General features: G+C 35.9%; 1 protein-coding gene and 1 long non-coding RNA gene across 3 annotated transcripts in view; one reads left to right on the top strand and one right to left on the bottom strand.

Moving 5' to 3' along the window:
- LOC129755210 (ubiquitin carboxyl-terminal hydrolase 8) overlaps positions 1-26,249 on the top strand; it is a 67,475-nt gene that overhangs the window by 7,207 nt on the left and 34,019 nt on the right. Inside the window, exon 1 of one of the 2 annotated variants that reach the window (XM_055751586.1) lies at positions 23,719-24,289. The exons of the other annotated variant lie outside the window; for it this stretch is intronic. Within the exon in view, the coding sequence (XP_055607561.1) occupies positions 24,224-24,289 (66 nt within the window). The 5' untranslated portion in view covers positions 23,719-24,223. Of the gene's footprint in view, positions 1-23,718; positions 24,290-26,249 lie in introns of those variants that run through there. 2 annotated transcript variants of the gene reach the window in all.
- On the bottom strand, positions 7,034-7,900 carry LOC129755222 (uncharacterized). Its single transcript, XR_008739211.1, has 3 exons — positions 7,324-7,900; positions 7,186-7,248; positions 7,034-7,122 (listed from the first exon to the last, which is right to left on the bottom strand). It is a non-coding gene; the product is annotated as an uncharacterized LOC129755222 (long non-coding RNA).

Here is a 26,249-nt window from a genome sequence, read left to right as displayed (position 1 = left end):
ATTTTTAAATAAAGAGTAAATTTTCTCACAAATTTTATTTTTTGTGCCCAAAACTGAAAAAAAGATAATTTTTCTCACAATTATTTTGAAAAAATCATCGATTGAGAGGCATGTTGGTCGCTTAAGATCGACAAATTTTCAACGCACCGCAGACTTCATGATTGGTTCTGCGTACTGCGGCATGCGACCAACAAGCCGGAGGTTTGAAAGTCGGGTCAGTTGAAACGAAAAAAAAAACAACACAGAGGGGAAAATGTGGGTGCCAAACATCGGATAGACTGATCTTTTTTTTGTTTTTTTTTCGCGTTGATCCGTCAATTGACGTTTAATGACGTTTGCTGAATAACTTCTCCAGATCAAGATGATTAAAGGCTGAAGATACGTGAATTAGTGAATTTTTGAGGCCTTCTTTCAGCCAGATTGCTGATTAAAAATTGAACCACGATATTTTTTCAGCTTTTAATCAGCAAAAAGTGTTCGTTGGGCTAATCTAAAAAAAAATATATATATAATTTAGAATAAATTTCCATGATAAACATAAAGTCAACAATTTGCTCAGTATTACTTTTTCCACAAAATTATTATCTCGGTAGAATTGGTAAAAAATTGGCGCGTTTTGTTATCGGATATCTGTAATGAGTATTATGCAAGGGAGTAATATTTGAAGAATTTTGATATCGAGTTGCTTTAAATGCCTTTTTCTTTTCCCTTAAATTCTTAAGAAGTGTCCGGGTAACCTCTATGCAATTACTCTGCTCCGACTAAGAGGCCAAATTCGGTACTCGGAAAGCTATTCCAGTTTTCTAATATTTTCCGAAGCATGTACTGAAGTCCTATCTTGGCCAAGGAATGACGCGAGGCTTACGTGCTATAATTTTGCAATGTTCGAACGAAGATGGGTGGTGAAACTTTCAATTGATTAGATTTGAAATGCTTCGTTATGAGTGAAATTTGTTTTAAAAATCTGATCCTTGAAAAGTGGAGTTTATTTATCCAATCGAGGGTATCACAAATTAACACATCATACAGAAATCCTGGGGCAAATAATAACTTAACTATTTTGAAATTATAATTTATATTAAACCAGACTACCAGACACATAATTAAACCAATGATCATACTGACAGGACACTTAGAACAAAAGTTCGATCATTTTCTGGCTAATTTTTTTCGTCAAATTTAGCAGGTTCGTGTGAAATCCTCGACTTGTCCGCGAAGTGGTCCAATCCAGACTGGCTCCGTATAGCTTGGCTAGTTACCCAGTAGTCAAATCGCTCTCACTCTTTGTAGACTTTCTCATGCTTTCACGCTTAGCTGAACCTAATTTAGTTGGTGTAAATAATACTCTAATTGTAGGATGCCACATCCTCCCCATGCCACATGATTAAGAAGTAAGAATAACTGATTTAACATTTTGGGTCAGTGTTTCATTTTGCTGCTAGTAAATACGATAACGGTAATAATAATAATAACGGTAACGATATTGTTTTGTTTTTTTTCCAATGACATACAATGCTTTCTGCATCTAAAATCTTCTATAAAATTTAGCTATACTTTTTCAACAGTGTTTCTTATGTTTTTTAGAACATCTTTATTTTGAACCTTATTTTTTTTCAATGTACATTCCGTATTTAAAGTGTATGTATTTCTATTGTAATAGTTCCGTTGTTTACTTAAACGAAACACTTAATCTCTCTGAGAATTGTACATCATCTCATTAAATGTAGCATCATCCTTCATCCTCCGCTTACAAAAAAGTGATTCGAAATGCTTTTATTAACATTTAAACTCATTTGGGGTTCAGCGCTTGATATCGTTTTCTAAATTTTTAGTTTTATCATTTGGTTTACTAAGATTCTTGCTATCCAAACACTGCTATTTTTTCTTATTTTTATTTTTATGTATATAGGAACACTGCCATGAGCTGAAACTCGGCTGTTGTGTTTTTTTTTCTTATTACGAGACACTGCCATCGGCTTAAGTGTTTGATTTTCTTTTCTTTTTTTCATTTACCGGAACACTGCCATGAGCTTAAACTCGGCTGATGTGTTCGTTGCTTTTTTATTTAATTTTATTTCAACACTGCCATGAGCTGAAACTCGGCTATTGTGTTTGTTTTTTTTTTCTTATTACGTGACACTGCCATGATCTGAAAATCGGCTGAAGTGCTTGATTTTTTTTTCTTTTTTTTTCATTTACCGGAACACTGCCATGAGCTGAAACTCGGCTGATGTGTTCGTTGTTTGTTTTTAATTTTATTTCAACACTGCCATGAGCTGAAACTCGGCTGTTGTGTTTTTTTTCTTTTTTTAATGAAACACCGCCATGATCTGAAAATCGGCTGAAGTGTTTGATTTTTTTTCATTCACCGGAACACTGCCATGAGCTGAAACTCGGCTGATGTGTTCGTTTTTTTTTTAAATTTCATTCAAACACTGCCATGAGCTGAAACTCGGCTGTTGTGTTTTTTTTTATTTAATTTAATTTAATTTAATCTTAAATTATTTTTAATTTAATTTAATTTTAATATTAATAAAATTTTATTTTAATTTAATTTTAATTTAATTTAATTTTAATTTAATTTTAATTTAATTTTAATTTAATTTTAATTTAATTTTAATTTAATTTTAATTTAATTTTAATTTAATTTTAATTTAATTTTAATTTAATTTTAATTTAATTTTAATTTAATTTTAATTTAATTTTAATTTAATTTTAATTTAATTTTAATTTAATTTTAATTTAATTTTAATTTAATTTTAATTTAATTTTAATTTAATTTTAATTTAATTTTAATTTAATTTTAATTTAATTTTAATTTAATTTTAATTTAATTTTAATTTAATTTTAATTTAATTTTAATTTAATTTTAATTTAATTTTAATTTAATTTTAATTTAATTTTAATTTAATTTTAATTTAATTTTAATTTAATTTTAATTTAATTTTAATTTAATTTTAATTTAATTTTAATTTAATTTTAATTTAATTTTAATTTAATTTTAATTTAATTTTAATTTAATTTTAATTTAATTTTAATTTAATTTTAATTTAATTTTAATTTAATTTTAATTTAATTTTAATTTAATTTTAATTTAATTTTAATTTAATTTTAATTTAATTTTAATTTAATTTTACAGACCCCGTTCGATTTTGGCAACACGCTCGTACATTTTGTGTTGCCAAAATCGAATGTTGCCAAAATCGAACGGTTTTTTTTCTCCACTTTTTTATCAGTTATTTTTACAAAATAACTAATATTATTATCAAAAATGTTATTTTTAGTCAATTTTCGACCATTTCTAGTAATTTTTGTTTTTTTTTCATCATGTTTTTGATGCATTTTGCACTTATCTTGTTTTGTTTATAATGTTTGTTTTCATTTGTCATATTTGCTGTTTTTTTCGTTCTTCATCATTTTTCAGTTGTTTTTAGTCATTTTCAGTCTTTTGTTTGAATTTGTTTTTTAACTTTTTGAATTTTTCATCTTTTTGTCATTTTTTAGTACTTAATAAATTTTTTAAAAAACTTTTATTTTTATTGATGCATTTTATAACCATTTCAGAACACAAAAACGTATTAGTGGTATTTGTCTGATTTAAATTGGTCCTGTTATAACGAAAACTAAATTGTAATGTTGTTTCTAAAAACCGTTCGATTTTGACACATGTGCCAAAATCGGATGTTGCCAAAATCGAATGTTGCCAAAATCGAATGTTGCCAAAAACGAACGGGGTCTGTAATTTAATTTTAATTTAATTTTAATTTAATTTTAATTTAATTTTAATTTAATTTTAATTCAATTTTAATTTAATTTTAATTTAGTTTTAATTTAATTTTAATTTAATTTTAATTTAATTTTAATTTAATTTTAATTTAATTTTAATTTAATTTTAATTTAATTTTAATTTAATTTCAATTTAATTTTAATTTAATTTCAATTTAATTTTAATTTAATTTTAATTTAATTTTAATTTAATTTTAATTTAATTTAAATTTAATTTTAATTTAATTTTAATTTAATTTTAATTTAATTTTAATTTAATTTTAATTTAATTTTAATTTAATTTTAATTTAATTTTAATTTAATTTTAATTTAATTTTAATTTAATTTTAATTTAATTTTAATTTAATTTTAATTTAATTTTAATTTAATTTTAATTTAATTTTAATTTAATTTTAATTTAATTTTAATTTAATTTTAATTTAATTTTAATTTAATTTTAATTTAATTTTAATTTAATTTTAATTTAATTTTAATTTAATTTTAATTTAATTTTAATTTAATTTTAATTTAATTTTAATTTAATTTTAATTTAATTTTAATTTAATTTTAATTTAATTTTAATTAATTTTAATTTAATTTTAATTTAATTTTAATTTAATTTTAATTTAATTTTAATTTAATTTTAATTTAATTTTAATTTAATTTTAATTTAATTTTAATTTAATTTTAATTTAATTTTAATTTAATTTTAATTTAATTTTAATTTAATTTTAATTTAATTTTAATTTAATTTTAATTTAATTTTAATTTAATTTTAATTTAATTTTAATTTAATTTTAATTTAATTTTAATTTAATTTTAATTTAATTTTAATTTAATTTTAATTTAATTTTAATTTAATTTTAATTTAATTTTAATTTAATTTTAATTTAATTTTAATTTAATTTTAATTTAATTTTAATTTAATTTTAATTTAATTTTAATTTAATTTTAATTTAATTTTAATTTAATTTTAATTTAATTTTAATTTAATTTTAATTTAATTTTAATTTAATTTTAATTTAATTTTAATTTAATTTTAATTTAATTTTAATTTAATTTTAATTTAATTTTAATTTAATTTTAATTTAATTTTAATTTAATTTTAATTTAATTTTAATTTAATTTTAATTTAATTTTAATTTAATTTTAATTTAATTTTAATTTAATTTAAATTTAATTTAAATTTAATTTAAATTTAATTTAAATTTAATTTAAATTTAATTTAAATTTAATTTAAATTTAATTTAAATTTAATTTAAATTTAATTTAAATTTAATTTAAATTTAATTTAAATTTAATTTAAATTTAATTTAAATTTAATTTAAATTTAATTTAAATTTAATTTAAATTCAATTTTAATTTAATTTTAATTTAATTTTAATTTAATTTTAATTTAATTTTAATTTAATTTTAATTTAATTTTAATTTAATTTTAATTTAATTTTAATTTAATTTTAATTTAATTTTAATTTAATTTTAATTTAATTTTAATTTAATTTTAATTTAATTTTAATTTAATTTTAATTTAATTTTAATTTAATTTTAATTTAATTTCAATTTAATTTTAATTTAATTTTAATTTAATTTTAATTTAATTTTAATTTAATTTTAATTTAATTTTAATTTAATTTTAATTTAATTTTAATTTAATTTTAATTTATTTAAATTTAATTTTAATTTAATTTTAATTTAATTTCAATTTAATTTTAATTTAATTTTAATTTAATTTAATTTTAATTTAATTTTAATTTAATTTTAATTTAATTTTAATTTAATTTTAATTTAATTTTAATTTAATTTTAATTTAATTTTAATTTAATTTTAATTTTAATTTTAAATTTAATTTTAATTGAATTTTTTTTATATTATTTTATTTTTGTTACATGTTTTTTTTTTATTATATTTTCCTTAAATTTTATTTAATTTTTTTTTTCAAAATAAGTGTTATGATAAAACTCAATTTCCAAAATATTCGATAATTTGTTAGTGTTTTTTTTTCAGTTAATATTCACGCTGAATATGAAATCAATTTTGTTAGCGTGAATAACAAAAAACACGCGTACAGTGTTATTTAATTAAAAGTGTACCAAACACCGAAGATGGCAGCAGCAACCAAATAATGATGGCGAAGATGCCTCCATCTTCCCTCTCTTACCGATGCCTCCCGGAATATACGATTTGGTAAAAGAATCCAGTATAAATGATTTCGTAACTGTCCCTGGATCCAGGGACCCGATATCCTCTTTGCCGATTCCTCCGAAGCTCCAAATTTGTGTCCATATTTCCGTTTCTTTTCGTGTTCATTTCTCTCTGAATGGAAAAAAAACAACTGCTTGACTAATTATTATCACCACTCAACCTGGCAGAAAATCGCCAATGTGAAATCCTCGACTTGTCCGCGAAGTGGTCCAATCCAGACTGGCTCCGTATAGCTTGGCTAGTTACCCAGTAGTCAAATCGCTCTCACTCTTTGTAGACTTTCTCATGCTTTCACGCTTAGCTGAACCTAATTTAGTTGGTGTAAATAATACTCTAATTGTAGGATGCCACACCGAAAATAATTTTCACTTTAAAGGTAAGTGACATCTGGAGTGAATTTGCGCCATACGTAAATTCATGTGAATTTTAAGTGACCGGTCAAGTGAAATCACTTAAGTGAGCGATCAAGTGAATTTCAAGTGAATGGCAAAGTCAATTTCAAATGTTTGCTCAGGTCATTAATATCTTTCAATTGTAGTGGTTTTTAGGTGAAATTTCGGAATATCAAACATTAATCAACTTTGTTTCTACAAAACAATTATTTATTAAAAAATACAACGTAAAAAACGTCACTTTTTCTTCTTCAAAAAGATTTTTCGGCTTCGAAAAATCATTGACTTCCTCACTTTGACGAGACATTCGGGTTGATCTTTTCTGAAATAATAATTAAAAAATAAAATAAATTTAACTACACCGAAAATAATTTTCACTTAAAATGTAAGTGACCTCTGGAGTGAATTTGCGCCATTTGTGAATTCATGTGAATTTTAAGTGACCGTCAAGTGATATTCACTTAAGTGACTGGTCAAGTGAATTTCAAGTGAGTGACGAAGTGAATTCTAAGTGAGCCTGAAGTGAATATGAAATGTATGCTCAGGTCTATTAAATCTTTGAGTAATAGTGATTTTAAGATGAAATTTCGGAATATAAGTTATCAATAAACTTTGTTTAATCAAAACAATTATTTATTTATTTACGAATTCGATAAAATACATTGTTTTTTTCACAAATTTATTGATGAGTTCAAATTAAAGTTTTGGCTTGAGATACTCATTTACTTTTTCGATTTTTTCCCAAAATTTAGGTTGATTTTTTCTGAAAATAAAAAAAAATTAATAATGTTTCGAGGTTTTATTTTCCTGATATGTACCTACTTACTTTTATTTGCACTGTTCTTGAAAATTTCAGAATAAAAATACCATCGGGAAGCATTTCCGAAACCTGTGTTGAAGGACAGAAAGAAAAATAAACATTAAATTGAAATATTTTGATTATTGAAAATTTATCACAACTTACATCCAACAAAGATTTCCCACCATGGCCAATTTATTCATAGTTGCTCTGTAGAAGTTACAACTTCTGCCGATTCATATTTTGGCCCCTCATTCGGATGAATAGTTGCACTACGACATATTATCCGCCTCACAGGATATTTTTCTCGGGCTCTGGAAGTATATAATTGTTATGAAACTTATATAAATGACTCTTTTTCTGCACCTACCAGCTCATACACAATTCTGTTATGTTTCCATAATAAAAACAATCTTTCACAACATGGCTGTCATTCGCTACCTGTACATTCATTTCAATTTTAAGTGACCGATCAAGTGAATTTGACAATTAAGTGACGGGTCAAGTGAATTTTAAGTGAGAATGTAATGAAATTGAAGTGAGCGGCGAAGTAAGTGGATTTTCAGAGGAATTTCAAGTGACAGTCACTTAAAACTTATGTGATGAGTTAGTGAACATTGATTCGGTCACTTGAAACATAAGTGACGGGTAAGTGAAATCTACATGAGCCACTTGAAATGAAGAAATTCACTGAACTCCCACTTTTAAGTGAAACGTCAAGTGTATTTTAAGTGTGATTTTGGGTTCAGTGCACAGTTCGCAATACCGACGGCAGGTGGCGAATTTATAATTTTTCCGGTAGAAATGCCCAGTAGGAAAAATGTACCTGTTTTGCACGATTTTGTCGTCTGAATTGCCTGTTTTTTTGAGAAAGTCGGGTGGCACTTTCTTACTGGGATAGCATTTCTTCAAATCGATCGATGCGCACTCTGGAATCGATATTGCGTACTATCGATTCCAGAGTGCGTAAATTATCCAAAAAACGAAATCGACTGTCCAGTCAGTATCAGGGGTGCCAGGTGGTTTCGTCAAAAATCAGGACAACGCGAAGTTAAAAATCAGGATTTTTCAGGACACCTCGTGATTCATGAAAATAATTAGGATTTTTGTTTAAATTGCATAAATGAAGGCGCAATACAGGTGCTGAAAGGGGGCATCCATAAATTACGTAACGCTCCTAGGGGGGGGGGGGAGGAGGGGGTAAGCTCGAGCGTTACGAATTGTGACATAGGGGAGGGGGGGAGGTATGCTCATCGTTACGTAACGATTTTTTCTTTAAAAATTTCAGTTTTATCGCAGCTTTTTTATGTCATGCAATTTTTGCAGGATGATATGCAAACCAAAATCAGTTTAAAATTTGTAAGCTTCTACATGATTGAAACTGGTTTGTAACTTTTCCTCTTTTAAGATTCATAGGTAGATTTCTTAAAATGTGTTTTGAATATCCGTGAAATAACCGTTGCAAAACCGAATATGAAGTACATCTACCCCCAAGAACTCAATTCAACCTTAAGACGGAAATTTTACTATTTTTTCTCAATTGATTTAAAAAACGCAATTTTGGTTATTCTAACGAATATTACTAAGTGGAGTATATCTAGCATAACAAGCTATGCTCTTGTCACAAAATAAAGTAAACAAGGTGGATCATCAGTTAACAAACACAGAGCAACTCGTAATATGCAATCAATTTATTTTATGAGAGAGTTATCATCAATCAGTACTAAGAAGCGATTTGGATTATTATTATATTAATTCCGCTTTGAAAAACGTTTAAAAAATTTACGATAAATTTTTTTTAACTTCGAAAATCAGCATTAAAAATGTGAGAAGATTGAAGGGGAGGGGGGGGGGGGTAATTATCAGCGTTACGTAATTTTCATAGGGGGGTACGTCGAAGCGTTACGATTTGTGACATACGGGGGGGAGGGGGTCAAAAAAGTGCATTTTTGCGTTACGTAATTTATGGATGCCGCCTAAACGCTTTGATTTATGCAACAACAGTACGCAGCTTGTTTGCTGGCATGTAGTTCATATCGAACAACACCATTCAAATATCATCTGAACCGAAGATTACCATCTGTTTAATGGGTTTATCTCTTTTTTAACCTATTTTATCGATTTTATCATAGTATAACTACAAATTCGACCATATTTAAGAATTTTTTATGACAATCAGGACAAATCAGGACATTTCAGGGACAAACTTCATAAATCAGGACAACTCGACCGTTTTTCAAAAATCAGGACGGTCTCTCGAAAATCAGGACAAATCCTGATAAATCAGGACACCTGGCACCTCTGGTCAGTATGGTCAGTGATTAAATTCTTATATTTGTTATTTGTTATTTGTTATTTATTTCTGATCAACGGATCACATGTTGATCCCAATGATTACTTAAAATTAAGGTTAAAAACAAAACATTTAAATCTAACTACGGGGATCTCAAGGCCCTAATCACTTTTCTTCGGAAAACATCCCTCGAAATGTCGAAGTCAAAATGCTCCGAAAAACGGTTGAAAGATTTCATTGCACCGATGAGGGCGCTGTTAGCTCCGTAATTGTTCATTCGAAAGGGAATGTACAATTGAAGATCCTGATTCCTGAATCCACGGGGTCGTACACTAAGCGGAATAGCCTCCAAAAGCGTGGGACAGTCGATTCGCGATGTCAGGAGGTCGGCGACAAATGAGGCACGTGTTGCTTGTCTGCGGGCTTGAAGGGTGTCGATATCTAAGAGGCGGCATCGATTTTCGTAGCTAGGCAAGCGAAAAGGGTCTTGCCAGTTCAGGTGTCTAAGGGCATATCGCAAGAATCGCCGCTGAATGGTCTCGAGCCGATCGACACCGTTCTGGTAGTAGGGACACCAGACAGCTGAAGCGTATTCAAGGATGGAACGAACAATGCTGCAGTATAAGCTTTTCAAGCAATACACGTCCTTGAAGTCCTTCGCCACTCTAAAAATGAAACCGAGGCTTCTGGATGCTTTGTCAATCACATAGTTGGTGTGTGCCTTGAATTCCAGGCGCTGATCTAAGATTACGCCAAGATCGTTAACGTGGTTCACACGTGCGATGGGTTCGTCTCCGAGGAAGTACTCCGCAATTAAAGGCTGCCGCTTACGAGAAAAGCTGATGATTGCACATTTGCTGCGGTTTAATGGCAGGCAGTTAATGTCACACCACTCAGCGAAGAGGTTGAATTGACGTTGCAGGAAATTGATGTCGTCGTTGTCGTTTATGGTGTAAAATAGTTTTAGGTCATCAGCATAGCCAAGTTTGGGGACGTCGAGGAGTGACAACACGTCGTTGAAGTAAATTAGGAAAATAATCGGTCCGAGATGGCTACCTTGAGGCACACCGGAGGTAGCAGGAAATTGCCTGGAGAAGGTGTCACCCGTTCGAACAATCAATTTACGACCAGTTAAATAACTGCGGAACCAGCCGAGTAGAGTACCACAGAATCCTAAGCGTTCGAGTTTACCGATGGCAATTTCATGGTTCACCTTGTCGAATGCAGCAGACAGATCGGTATAGATTGCATCGGTTTGAGATTTGGCAACAAAACTTTCATGCACAAAAGAAGTGAACGTTAGCAAGTTACTTGTCGTAGAGCGTTTGGGCATGAATCCGTGTTGATCATTGGAGATGTTATTTTTGCAGTACGTGAAGAAAGGATCCAAAACCACCAATTCGAATAGTTTGGCAATCGAACATAAGGCAGAGATTCCACGGTAATTGTTAACATCTCTTCTATCTCCTTTTTTATGTACCGGGAACATGTAAGCTTCCTTCCATAGTAGAGGGAAGGTGGCTCTATCTAGCGAAGCTTGAAAAATGAGCCGAATAGGGGTCAGCAAGACAGGCATGAAACTTTTTAAAAAAGCAGCTGGTATCCCGTCCGGGCCCGTAGAAAAGGAATTCTTAAGCTTCGCTGCTGCTCTAGAGATGGCTGCCTCCTCGATTTCAATACCATTTATTGAGAAGCCCAATGGCAAAACGTTCCTGACAGCGCTATCTATATGTTCTGAGGATGTTGAAGCTGAAGTGAAGATGCTGGAAAATTTTTGGGCGAAGAGATCGCAGATACCACGGTCAGAGTTCGCCGTTATGCCGTCTAAGAACATGTTTGAAGGTATACCAGGTTCTTTCCGCTGACTTTTTACGTGTTTCCAAAACGATTTTGGGCAAGTCTTGAGGTTACGTTGTACGCGACGTAGATAGTTATGGTAACAACGTTCACTGGCTTTTTTATAAACGGAGTTAAGTTTACGATATATATCCTTAGTATGCGATGATTTATGCTTCTTGTAGTTTCGAAGAGCACATCTTTTTGCCGTCTTCAGTTGTCGCAGCTCAGTCGTGATCCAAGGGATTCGCATATTTCTGCTGTTAGAGCGTTTTGGGACGTGGCGATCGATGACGTAATTCAGAATGTGTGAAAAGGTATCAGCGGCAGCGTTGGGATTAGAAAGATCAAGCTCAGATACCCAGTCGATAGTGCCTAGAATGTGAGAGATGTCATCGAAGTTGGCGTTCTTAAAGTCGAGGTAGAAGGTCACTGGTTTTTCTACTGCAGCGTTCAGCCTAGTTACTTCGAGTGATGCCATGAGAGCAGGGTGATGTGGGACTACTTTAACAAGCGGTGCAGGAGCGACTTCGATGGTCGGTAAACGAGGTCCGTCATTGGCAAAGCAGAGGTCCAGCGTACGACCGTATTCGTTCACCACATCGTTGATCTGGCGCAAGGTCGCTGCACTCAGGGAGTCCAATATGATGTTTGAAGGCGCCGAAAAAGTAGAGCGTGCTGGGTCTGGGTACAGAAAGCTGCCATGGATGGAGCACCACTTCAAACCAGGCATATTGAAGTCGCCAATGACTAGTAAGTCATCTTCAGGAGCGCAGAAGGAGCTAACTTCGAAGATGCAGCGAGAAAACGACTCGGCGAGGGCAACATCTCTTGAGCGATCGGGTGGCAGATACACTACACATACGTACAATTTCCGGTCTACAAGATCAATGCGAATCCATACAAGTTCCAGATCGCACCAGGAATTGTTGTCGATGAACTGCGCTGGAAGATTCGACTTCACGGCAAGTAGTACCCCGCCTCCACTGGACTTTTTGCTGTTTCGGGCGCTACGGTCACAGCGGAACACTGCGTAATCAGGGCCGAAGATCTGACTTGATAGTGTGCGGTCATTCAGCCATGTTTCCGTGAAGGCGATGACGTCATAGCAGGAACACGAAGTTGCGAGCAGGTAGTCGGTCAGGCAGGAATTGATACCCCCCACATTCTGGTAGTAAAGGGTAATGGTATCTAAAGGACCCGGAGCGGATCTGGTGAGACGTGCACTAGAAGGTGGAACATCATCAGGCACAGGAATACAATCAGGGGTACCATACTTGCCTGAATTCACAGGCTGGAGAACCCCTTCGCCGCAGACGAACTCAGGGCCGGGACGACTGATGACGCTGGCAGGAATCAGCGCGACTGAGTCGAAGGGCTCAGGGGTCTCCGAAGTGCCTAGCTCGTTGCGTCCCGGTGTAGAAACCCCAGAATAGTTGGAGATGTTCTCGTTAGGTGAGTGGTTGCCGAAGTAATACTGGCTGGAGTCAGCGCTGTTGGTACGACTGGAAACCGAAAAAGCGTCACGCGGTGTGAAAGTTCCAAAGGACAACTTATACTTGCCTGTCGATGCAGGCTGGAGAACCTCGTCGCCGCAATCGAACTCAGGGCCGGGACGACTGATGCCGCTGGCTGGAAACAGCGCGACTGAGTCGAAGGGCTCTGAGGACTCCGAAAGGCCTGATACGTTGCGTCCCGGTGCAGAAAACCCAGAAGAGTCAAAGAAATTCTCGTTCGGCAGGTGCTTCTCGAAGCGATACGGGCCAGAGTCAGGTATATTGAAACTGCTGGGGTTCGAAATTTCGTTACGCAGTGGAAAAGTTCCGAAAATCAATTTGTACTTGCCTGTCGTTGCAGGCTGGAGAACCTCGTCGCCGCAATCGAACTCAGGGCCGGGACGACTGATGCCGCTGGCTGGAAACAGCGCGACTGAGTCGATGGGCTCTGAGGTCTCCAAAAGGCCTGATACGTTGCGTCCCGGTGCAGAGAACCCAGAGGAGTCGAAGGTGTACATGTTCGGCGGGTGCTTGTAGAAGTGATAAGCGCCGGAGTCAGGTAAGTTGAAACAGCTGGGGATCGAAATTTCGTCACGCAGTGGAAAAGTTCCGAAAAACAATTTATACTTGCCTGTCTTTGCAGGCTGGAGAACCTCGTCGCCGCAATCGAACTCAGGGCCGGGACGACTGATGCCGCTGGCTGGAAACAGCGCGACTGAGTCGATGGGCTCTAAGGTCTCCGAAAGGCCTGAAGCGTTGCGTCCCGGTGAAGAATCTGATAAAGTCGGTAGTCCGTAAGAATCCTCCATATCCCCATTGTCGATACGGGAGAAAGATAGTAGGAGGTCGTCGTCAAGTCGAAGCGTTGTAGGGATAGCAGATGGTCCATCATTATCGTGAGTTTTGGTTAAAACCCCGGAGTAACATTGCCAAACACATGAACAAGTCGACCGGATGTACCAATCGGAGTGATTTGGCTTGTGGGTGCTATTTGAGGTATGCGGTTTCGAGTGGTTTGCCTGTACAGGTTTTTTGAGCCGGAGTCCTCGAATTCACGAAACAGTACACCGGCTGGCCATGTGCTCGCGTCTAATGCCACAGATTTCAGGCTAAGGTCCACGCCGACCTTGAATGACACTGACTTGAGTAGAGACAAGTCGGTGTCTTTCTTTACCAGGAGATGAGCCTCGGCGGAATCGCAGGATAGGCATTCCTTTACGAGGTCTACGATGTCATCGGTCGTGACGGTATTTTGAAGTCTGGCCAAATAAATCCAAAATTTCTTTTCCGGGGGGGCGACGGTAGCAACACTTTTTGCTGTTGTTGTTTTAGTGCCCACTACAGGGGTAGCCATTGACTCGTGATAGGCCCTTGGAAGGTTATCGGTGCGACGACGTTTATTCGGCTGACTATCGAGGGTTGGCCAGGGGCTTGCTCGATTTGACGGGACGTTCGGACGAGAGCTAGAAATCTTTTCCAAGCTGGCATTAATCTTCACTAGCTCAGCTTGGACATCGGAAATGACTGAATCATGCTTTTCTCTCATATCACGAAACACAGTTTCGTAACTAGCTAAAGCACGTTTGAAAGTCACGTTCGTCATAAGCTTAGTACATTCCTCGCACAGCCAAATAAAACCTCTCACTTCACTTTTGGCCTTGAAGAGCGATGGAGTAAGGCCAGCACACTTAAAGTGAGAAACGAAGCTACAAAAGCCTTGGCACCTGACGCTGTCGTTTTCGCTTACCGGCTTCGAGCATTTATCACACGCCATGTCGTAAGATCTTTTCGAAGAAAAAATTCCGATTCGACAAATCACGAGATTACCGGATACCGATTTGTGTCAGTGTTTGAGCTGCAGTCTGTTCGCCGAATATCTGTGCCGATCGAATAACCAAAACAAACAGCGGTTGCGATGGCGGACAATAGCCTCAAAAGCGAATATCAATCGTTGATTTTGCAAGCAAAAAACGGATCACAAGCACTTCAAAGGAACGCGAAAACACTGATAACTTCCCGGACACACTCAGTAAAGGTAAGAAACAACAATAAAAGCCTAAGCGACAAATAAAACCATTAAAAACAATCAAAAATCAAGGACGAAGGAAAACACGTCTAGACAATGTCTTTGGCTTGTTCTATATTACCTTTCTCATCAAACAATATTGTTTGCTTTTCTTCCCAAACAAAATCACTGGCTCAATACAAAACGGGTATCAAATAAGTCAACATTGCCAAAACAAAATGATTTCGTTTAAAGAGCGTATAGTTTCTGCCCCAAATTTCATTACACAGCAAATTTTTTTTTGCTGGAAACCAGCAAAATTTTGCTGGTTTTTGTCCCGCTGACTTTCCAGCAATTTGAATTGCTGGAAAAATCAGCAAACATTAATGCTGGATTCCAGCAATTCAAATTGCTGGAAATCAGCAATCCAGATTGCTGGAAACCAGCTATTTCTTTCAAAACATTCGGCTGTATTTGGTATCAAATTTATATTTCAATTCGAAATTAAATATTGAATACTGCACACAAAACTTTCGAGGCTCCACTTAGCAAAAATGAGCTGTTACTTTCCGTTAGCAAAAAAATTGTTTTACTATCGAGTTAGCACTTCCCCAAATTGTCATAACTTTTGCTCAATTTGAGTAAAAATAACCATTTTACTACTAATTTTAGCAATTATAGTAGCATGGACTCAAACTTTTAGCCTGTGCCCAAACTGCGTTCTTTAAGTGCTCAAATTTTAGAAAGGCGACACAGGCGGGAACCTGTCCGATTATTTTGTTTTCATTTTGCACCGCGCGCGGGTAAAACATTTTTGTTCCGCTCCTCGGTTTTTCGTCGTTTGGTTTGAAGTTGAAATTGGTAAGTAGTACATACAATAGTGGTAGATACAATTAAAAGGAAAAATGTAGAGAAAAATTTGCTTCCGATACCTTCAATTCCTCAAATCGGCATCGACTAATCAGGTTTCCGAACTTTTCCAGGATCAACAGCAGCTCGTGGGAGGGAATGCTGCAGAAGTAGCCATTCTTCCTCCAGCGGAACGGTTACCGGTTCGGTAATCAGTGGAAAAATCGCGGAATCCTTATGCCGCCGGTACACGATACCGAGAAAGGAGGAGAAAATGGTGAAGCGCAAAACCGAACCCGAACCGAAGCAGCAGAAGTGTTTCCGTCGGGTGGTGTGTGAGGTTTACCTGTTTGGTGGTCAGTATTTTTACTATCAGCTAACAAAAAAATAGACTGTCTACCTATTATAGTTTTATTTCTATTCTTCAAAATATGAAATGCACTAATCTTAATTATTTCTGTTTTTCAGATTTCATTGGTGAAGATGTAATAGTACAGCTTCAAGAACGCGATGATGGAATACATTTCGAAATTAATTTCGAAACCCGCGGGATGATGCGAACAAAAATAAAAAGAAGATAAAAAAAAATCAAATGTCACTTTTTAATATTTGAAAATGAAAACCCTTCATTAAAAATAATTTAATTTTGGATTTCACTCAAATTCTAGAAAACGTTAGAAAAATGAATTTTGCTAAAATTTCAGCAAATAAAGATTTTTGTTTACTTGAAAATTAGTAAACATTCAGTCGGGACACATTTTGCTATTTTGCTAAAATTTAAGGAAAAAAAATTTGCTAAATAGGTTGCTAAGTTTTTAGCTGGTCATATTTGAGCAAAATTTTGCTAATTTTCGGCCTCGGAAATTTTGTGTGCACACAAAACTTTCGGGGCTCCACTTAGCAAAATTTGGCTGTTACTTTCCCTTAGCAAAAATATTTTTTTACTGTTGAGTTAGCAAAAAGTTCAATTTACTTGATTTTAGCAATAAAAAGGTTCATTTTACTTGATTTGAGCAAAACAAAATTTTTCTAGCCGCTTTGTTTATGGACAGCAGCCGCCGCCGGTTGATCAATAAAATAACAACTTGACGCGATTAAGTGCGGTTCCGGAGTTCGATGCTGACGGTTCTCGTTGTGGCTAAGTAAACGACAAAATGATAGCCAAATCGACACCGGATTCGGACAGGTAAGGGCCGATCATATAAAGCGCAAATTTTGGATTTTTAAATTGAAAATTTCTTGTTTTTTTCTAACAGGTTACAACTGGCAGCGAAAACGACAGATTTTAGCAACTGTCCGGAAATTTTGAGGGTTGCATCCGGCGAATTCGTTAGTTAAGGTCGGAAACTTGGCATTTCCCTTGCCGGAAGGTACATTTCCAGAACGGTACTAATTTAACTACATTTTACAAAAAAGTGTTTAATAATGTCACGAAAAAAGTATGAAAAATAAACTAAAAGCTTAATGATTTGTGTATTCTAGTCAATAATCAAACATTCCCCTGATTCTCCAGAGAAAAAATAACAAAACATGAAATTACGGATCCGGACAATCTTTTTCTCCGGTTTTTGCTAGAAATTTGAGCAAAAACTGCGGCGGCTAACTTTTTTCTCGTTTACTAAAACTTTAGTTAAAAAATATTGCTAAATTGGTTGCTAAGTTTTTAGCTGGTCAAATTTGAGCAAAATTTTGCTAAATTCCGGCCTCGAAAATTTTGTGTGTGTGCAATGAGGATGATGAGCAATAAATAAGAATTATTTTCTTCCATTTTTTTTTTAATTATATAGGTATATTTATTTCCAAACCTATATATTTTTTCAATATACCAGCACCTGCTCTGCTCTGGTGTGGCAGCTTTGTGCCAAAGTGTTGACCACCTGAAATGGAGTTTGGATTAGTATCTTTCATGAAATATTTATCTATCCAAAAAAAACTCACCCTTGACTTGATGTATGCAGACCATGGTTGCTAAAATGTAGAGGAAAATAAGAATAATTGATTAATTTATTCAAAGTTTGTGAAATAAATTCTCACCCTTTTCAGCGTACAAAAACAAACAGACTCCAATTTGACAACTCGATTGCTGATTTTCCAGCAAACTAGAACAATTGCTGGAAAGTCCAGCAATTTGAAACCCGATTGCTGGATTTTCAGCAAAAATGATAAGAACACAACCGAATGCTGAAAAATCCAGCAATCAGAAAACCGATTGCTGGTTTCCAGCAAAAAATTGGATTGCTGAACGTTTCCAGCAATTTTTTTTGCTGGAAATCGAGGCAAAAATTTACTGTGTACGTTGCTTTCTCTACACCCAAAAAAAAAGAAAACTAGCTTAACTCTGTTTCAGTCCGACCTGGAAGTAAATTTTGGGTTATTTATGTTCTGAGTGTTCTCAACTGTTGACAAACAAAACCAACAACAACAGCTAAGTCACTTAGCTAAGAGCCACTAGATGGTGCTGTTTTTAGGCCAATTTTAACGGTTTTAAAATGGCCGACGATTCAAATTCTTACACACGGATTCGACACATATTTGTTCGGGGCCCGTTCTCTGGTTCTCTGTGTTTTATCTTCGGACTCGCAAGTGATCCTTGTCGTGACGAATTTGCGTCCTCGAAATCTGCAACGTCTATACTTGATCAAAATGTCCAAAAAAACTGAAGATCCAACGTTTCTTTCTGAATCCTCGTTTCCCTCTCTCTAGGAATAAATCTATCTCTACAAACTTTACAGAGAGAGAAAGAGATCTCTGACTCTCCTATGTTTGACAGGAGCGAACCAATTTTTTTTTCTTTTTTTTGTACACGGTAAACAAAAGATATTTACATTTGTATGATTGCAGCTTTTATTAAATACCTATTTCTGAATTTTATATTGCAATTTAGTCTTGTAATCTCGCTATAGATACATTACAATCCTAACTTCGAAGAATCATTTGAAAATTAAGGAACGTGCAGTCAAATGATTTTATCGCACGGGTGACTTTTACTTGCAGACACGTTCGACGTTCTGTTCGCAAGGTAGAAAATATCATTTTGTGTTGAAGCGGTTCCAAGAGCGGTTGACGATGGACCACGGCCATCGAGCTGGAGGAGAACCGGGACCGGAGAACAAAAATACGGAGGGAAAGGTGAAGCGGATGATTAAAGCAATCCCAACGTCTCAAGCCGTGATTTGGCTAAAAAGATCGGCATGTCACAGAGCTTCGTCCAGAATGCAAAGAAGAGAGCTGGACTACATACATACAAGGTACAGAACTTCCCAAACCGCGATGAGCGGGAACAATCAACGGCTAAAACTTGGGCACGGAAGCTCTACGAGATGATGCTGACAAAATATGGCTGATGTGTGATGGATGACGAAACTTTGCACTTTTTCTGTCCCGAGATTTGTCCTGTAATTTCAGCTGTTGAAAATACAGGACAAAATCCTCCCGAACACAGGAGAAAAGATTAAGTGTGTATATAAAAGTCGATTCTAAGCAAATTCCGGGGTTGGAGTTTTTCACTGGCAAGAAAAAGTTTGATATGGACGACAAATTTAAGAAGAAGAAACTGTCGAAGTTCGCCTCCGATTATCTCGTTTGGCAGGCCATCTGCTCTTGCGGACTGAGGAGTGAGCCTTTCGTAACAAAGGGCACAGTAAATGGCGAGATCTACAAATCTGAGTTCCTTGAGAAGCGCCTTTTGCCGTTCTTGCAGCAGCACGACGAATCTCCGCTATTTTGGCCAGATTTGGCATCATGCCACTATTCTAAAAGTGTCCTGAAGTGGCATGAGGCCAATTGTACACATTTTGTTCCAAAGGATTTCGTGTTCGCCCTTTATGCAGGCCGAGGATTGTCTAGGGTTGCTCTCGAGAACAGATTTCCATTTTGGTACAGAGCTTGGCTCCCTGTAGCTTGGTTTCGCAAGCTACTGCAGGGATTGTCTTCCTGTCCAGCGTTCTTTCCGATGAACCAATGAGGGATTGTTCTAATAAATAGACGAAACTAGCATTCAATTTCCAACGAGAAGAGGACTGAACGACCAAGTATGTTAGTATGTAGCTTTTATTGAGGACTTCAACGCATCTGTTCGTGACTTCCGTCGTGCTGATTTTGAGGTATTGAACCGAGCGCTATCCGAAATTGACTGGACGAAATTTCTGATGTAATAGATATGGCTGTGAGTACATTCTGCTCCATTTTGAGTGAAGTTTTCGATAATTCTGAACCACTGGTAAAATCTCCTCTCCGACCTCCTTGGACAAATAGTCGCCTAAAACAGCTAAAACAGATTCGATCGAAATGGCTACGACTGTATTTAAAAACGGATAGCTCCCGTTGAATGATGCCACCAGAAGATATCGGATCTACAATCGCCTTTGCTATCGTCACACAATCTGACCTTCGCCGTAATCCGAAAACGTTCTGGAATTTCGTTAACACCAAAAGGAAGGAGTCTAGTCTACCTGCGGTGCTTCATTTGAAAGACAGAACCGCCAAATCTTCTGCCGAGAAATGTAACAACCACTTTTCCAGTGTTTTCACGATACAATCGTTAAGTACAGATCAAATCAATGCAGCGGTAACATTATTACCCAGAGATGTGTTAGACCTTGACGTCTTCGCTATTACCGAAGAAATGGTTCTTGATGCTATCAATCATTTAAAGTTTTCTACCTCAACCGGTAAAGATGGCATACCTTCGTGGGTTTTAAAAAGGTGTTGCGCCGTACTGGTAAAGCCACTCACTCACATATTCGACCTGTCCTTCGAACAACAAAAATTTCCTGCCACCTGGAAGAGATCATTCATGAGCCCTATAGATATATCTTTAAAAAAGGTGACAAACAGGATGTGCGTAATTACCGAGGTGTGACATCGCTAGCTGCCTGCTCAAAGGTTTTGGAGAGGATCGTAAACGATGAAATGTTTTCTTCGTGCCGGAGTTGGATTTCTGAAAATCAGCATGGATTTTTTCCCAAAAGATCAGTAACCTCCAATCTGGCAGTTTTCACTTCATTCTGTTTATCCGATATCGATGGCGGCAAGCAAATTGATGCCATATATGCTGACATTACTGCCGCGTTTGATTCAGTGAATCACGAAATTTTGCTCAAGAAGCTACAAAATTTACGATTTTCCGAAAGATTGTGTGTATGGATCAGAAGCTACCTAACAAACCGTCGTTTAGCTGTCAGAATTGGCTCCGCTGAATCAATCGACTTCATTCCAACTTAAGGGGTACCACAAGGCAGTAATTTGGGCCCATTACTGTTTACGCTGTTCTGCAATGATATTCACATGCTTCTTGTTGGATGTGGAGTACTCCTGTATGCGGATGATCTGAAAATATTTATAACCATAAACAGCCTTACTGATTGCCACGAGTTACAACAATACTTCGATACAGAAGTGAACTGGTGTGCAGTCAACCTTCTAGTTTTGAGTGTTGCTAAGTGTTGTATCATAACATTTGGACGCAGGAAACAACCTTTCGTGCACGATTATAATATTCTGGGCGAACAATTGCATCGTGTAGACCAAATTAAAGATCTTGGTGTTATTCTAGTCAGTCATATGACTTTCAACACCACTATTCTGCAACTATCGAGAAAGCTAACTGAGAAAGCATGCTGAGATTTATCTTACGTTTGAGCAAAGAATTCATTGATCCTGTCTGCCTGCGATCTCTATACTGCTGTTTGGTTCGTTCAACATTAGAGTCTGCAAGCCTAGTGTGGTGGCCATTTGAAGCTGTGTGGATTGCGCGTTTCGAAACATTCGTACGATATGCTCTTCGGGAGTTGCGTTGGGAGAACCCTCTAAACCTGTCACCGTATGCTCAGCGTTGTTACTTACTGGGACAAACGTGGTCGATCTGTGATTGCGTTTGGTACGGTGATCTCCAGGTGTACTTGAGTGGGAGGCGGTGCTGGAAAAAGGTACTACGGACGGCCATTCCTTTGGAGGCGGCGAAATCTATAAGTCTGGGGTCGTTTTCGTTGGTCAGCTGGTGCGCACTGAACCTTCCAATCGTCGGTTTGAATTCCACCTTCTGGCTGACCTGAGCATTAAAATCCCCGATGGCGATCTTGATATCATGTTTTGGGCAATGGTCGTATTCACATTCGTGAGTTGATCGGCCACCACCCGATCACGCGCTTTTGCATCTTTCCCATCACTATAAAAGCTGTTCCAAGCTCGTCTGTGTTGTCGCAGCTCTGGTAGATGGCATCTAGGTATGTTCGTACCGTGGAGCCCTTCCAGCATACCTTCTGGAGCGCTACGATGTCGAATTTGCGGCTCTTCAATTCGTTGGAGAGCACGTGGGTACTGCCCACAAAATTTAGAGATCGGCAGTTCCATGTTCCAAGTTTCCAATCGCTAGACCCTTTTCGTCACGTTGGTCTTTGCCGATTTCCATCCGAAATTTGTTGTTCGTTGCTTATGTTTTTTTTGTAGCCACGGGCCCACAAGGCCCGCAGCTAACTCCACTATGTTGCTGTTTTGAGTCCCGAACAGCCCCAGAACCTTGTTGCACTCCGCACGCCGCCCTTGACATGGAAAACAGAGGCGTACGAATCCCCCTAACTCAGTCTGCATGGGACCAGAGCATCTATCGGGGTTAGGTACCCGATCTCCGCTAAGGTTGCACGCACCCCAGCTAGCACCACGGGGAGGTAGAGAATCGGAGTTGCAGACAAGAGGTGATATGACCACTACCCGAAGGTTGGGTGTATGGGGTCTGGAGTTGCACATTGTCTACCTTTCGCTAGCCAACAATATATTTATGTAACCTTAAATTAAGTATATCATTAAGACAACTATGTCAGATGGCAACAAAGCATAAAACATTGCAAGAGTTAAACAATATCTTGATAAAAACTCTAAGTATCATTTCAATACATCTTTACTTAAGGGTAGAGCTTTTAAGTTCACAAATAAAACAATAAGTTAACAAAAAGATAAATCATTTTTTTGGAAGATATTCTCATCAAGTTTTTCAAACCTTTTTGTTTTGTGCCTCAAGTTTTTAAATCAATCAAGTGGTTATTGAAAAGTTTATTAGATTTGATTGGATTGGAAAGTTCGTGAAACTCATTTGCTCTTTGTTTCAACATAAAATTTATCAACACTAAAAGAGTTTCCTGTATTTCCAATAACTTTTTTTTTTTCAAATTATCAGTACACTATTGAATCAGAATTTAGAATTAAATTCAAAATCTCAATTCAGAATCAAAATTCAAAATGAGATAAATGAATCAGAATGAGGTATCGTTATCATCATCATCGTCATCATCATCCATCACCACAAAACACGAGTTTTTCGAAAGATACAACTTTCGGCTGTCACGTTTGAAAATCAAATCAGTTTCAGGTTAAACACCAAGCTGCTCCTTGAATTGACGCATTTCAGCCAGCGCTTTGTTCGGCTGCGTGCCAGCTATTGGAATTTCTGCCTAAATACTTCCGTTGTGTTTTGAAATTCAATACTTTCGTATACCTACCTTCAGCATTGCTTCGTACCTACATCGGTACAACAACACAAATGTAACCGAAAGACAAACTGCTGTTTACGTAGTTCGTCGACAAAGCTGCGACAACCGACGCAATCCGGCACGTTGTCCTGTCGGTGGTGTATTTTCTATGTTATCGCCTCACCAAACAATTCCACCCCCAGGAGGCAGGACAGGCGTTCGTCGCGTTGTCGGTAGGTTTAGAATAGAGTAGAGACCATCGACATGTGCCACTTGCTTCAGGGGGCGGGAGGCTTTTTTATCATCCCAACCCCCACCCAACGATGGTCGGTATCTGGCAGGTGGTAAGGCAATAGTTTTTTCGAAAGCACACAAAGACTATAGGATGGAACAGGTGCGGAACGGTGAGGTTCTCCAGAATTGGTTCTCTTTTTCGTCGTCCGGCGTCCTCTGTTATTATGTTGTAGTGTAGGTATGTCGAACTGGCATTTCCTTGCGCAGGAATGGTAAGTGGCCGAGGGATTCGGAAGGAGTAGTAGAAAGGACGACTCCAGTCTGCCCCAACTAACTAGTGGCGGGCATAGAATGAGCGCGAGGGTGTTTCATTATTTATGTTCAAACTTATTCAGATCAGTTGTTCCTCAGAAACGTTGATAAAATGTAGTGCTTTCCTCGCGGGAGCAAATTGGTCGATTATTTGGATCGGAGTCTTAGCTATTTTGCTGTGATTATCGGTGGCTGTGAAGTGATAATTACAAACAGTGGTTTAAGATTTTCCTATTGTGACCGTGTACCTGATGGGAGAGTTAATATTTAATATTTAAGACTGAACATTTGGAAACGAAAAATTTCGATAGCAGCGAATGAGTAGTGCAAATAAATTAGTTCCAACATTTTCGGCCACAATAAATGTGCAAAATTTCTATACACCCATAGTAGAAGATCGATGATTGAATTTATCCGTGAGGAAAAAGTATAGTACCAAATTGGTCGGAGCAATCAAAGGATTAGTAACATCGCACAAAGGACAAAACGGTCAACCGGATCCTATGCGGCGTAGCAAAGTGGAGCAAAATTTGATCAAATTACTTTCGGCGATTAATTTCGTCTAACACCATCAATCATGGTCGTCGTGGCAGGATACAAGATAAAGTTACCGCACTACCATTTGCTGATTCCCTACAAGAAGGTATGTTGTATTGTATAGCAGTGCTATGGATGGCGGGTGTTTAATTTAATTCGCAGAAAATCAGTCTACCTTTCTTGTCTCGTCTTTCTGTTTTACAGCCATTTTTTTGTGGTTGTGTCGCCAATTAAATTCATTTAAAGGTAGCGTTATGCTATGCAAAATATTTTCGATTTCGTTTGCATCTGAATAAATCATTTGTTCTTCGTCGAATTAAATTTTTGCTCTCAATCCAGAAGTTAAGTTGTCCAAATTAACAACGCTTTGTGGTCGGTTAAAGGATAGATTTCTGTGCCTTTGTTAAACAATTTGAGTTAGCAGAAGTAACATAATTTAAGCTCAGCATGACCCGTGGATCAATTAGGGATGAATCAACCCAAGAGGTTGAAAATCGCGGGAAATATCCCTAAACAGTCACATGTATCGAACCAGAAATTAAACTTATGTTCTCTGAAGGACTTCAGTGACATTAACACCCATCGACTTTAATTATAAGACCAAAATAAGCTGCATTTATTTATTTAATTTTCATAGTAGGGGTGATAAGGGCATAACGAGCAACCGAGCCATAGTAAGCATTTCTCTTTTCCACGAAAGTACGAATTATTTAAAAAAAAATCATGATGAACAGTTTTGTAGTTCATATAGTATTAATTTTCCAGTACAAAAAAAATCTCCTTATCATCTTTACAGAAATATTAATAAAAAACCAAATAGGTACTCAAGTGACGAAAATATTCTAATTTTTGAGTACCGGAAAATAACTCCTATGATCGTAAAATCATCTTGATCTATAATGTACGCACTGCAACATGATGTACACATTTTTTCTCAATATTTTTCACTAAAATCAATTTTATCAATCGTTTTTTCTTTAACTTGTTGATTCGGGGCATGTAGAACACCATTGATCGGGGCACGATGAGCATTTTCTGCCGTAGAATTGAGCAGTGAATTGAACTCGATGAAGTCAACTGAATTATAGAGCCACAGCTTGGCTAGTTTTCATCTGAAGATTTGGCTTATTGGTTAGGTGTCGGAGAGGTAACCAGAAGACTCGAGTTCGATTCCTGGTCGAGACATTTTTTTTTTCATTTATTATTCATGATCGATTATTTTGATTATTGCATTCTATGGATAGTAGCATAATCTGCCAAACAAAGCACCAGAAAAACAATGTATGAGTGTGTAGAAATGTTTGTATTCTACAAACAGACATACACACTAAGATTGCAACTATTCCGCTCGGGATCATCATCCTCTGAATTACGGGAAAACAGCTCAAAATGACACTTGAATGTTCAAAAACAAGAAGTTTTCCTGAGGCACGTGGAGATTGCTAAACGATTCTCGTAGCACTTCATTTCTCCTGAAATTCGAAGGAATTCTTTTTCGAATATTCAGGAACTCGAGCAGCGATTCCCTGTAATTCGTAACACGTGAAAAATTTTCTCTGTCATGTGGTTCGAACATTGATCGGCAAAAACGATTGTTCCCAGTGATTAGTCTCGACAGTTGCAACCGCAGAAGCAGCTAAAAATCGTGCGGCAACATTCATCGGCAAAGTGTCGTCAATTTCGGCGCGGAATTGGCAGTACAGTGTGAGGCCCAAAATTTTATTTTCAGGACCGCTGCTGGTCCTGACGCCTACGAGACGCCTGATTTATAAGATCCAGTATCGATGATATCAGAAACATAAATATGTTGCTAGAGCAGGTAAATATTAAATTAAATAACATAAAGTTTACCTAAAATTCATGTGTGACCATTTTTTTCCTATTGGTTTCCAGGTGAAATATGCTTCAAATTGGAAACAACACCGAAAAAGTTGCCCAGGCTGGAGAAAAAGTTCATTCCGGGGAAATAAAAACAGTGCCGATCAGCCGTCAAAAACAATGGACATTTCGGTCCTTCAACTGACTTTATAGTTTAGTGTACAGCGAAAATTGAATAAATATTTTCA

Source organism: Uranotaenia lowii, chromosome 3 (assembly GCF_029784155.1).
Source record: "Uranotaenia lowii strain MFRU-FL chromosome 3, ASM2978415v1, whole genome shotgun sequence".
Classification (NCBI taxonomy): Eukaryota; Metazoa; Arthropoda; class Insecta; order Diptera; family Culicidae; genus Uranotaenia; species Uranotaenia lowii.
This window is presented reverse-complemented; position numbering and strand designations above follow the sequence as displayed.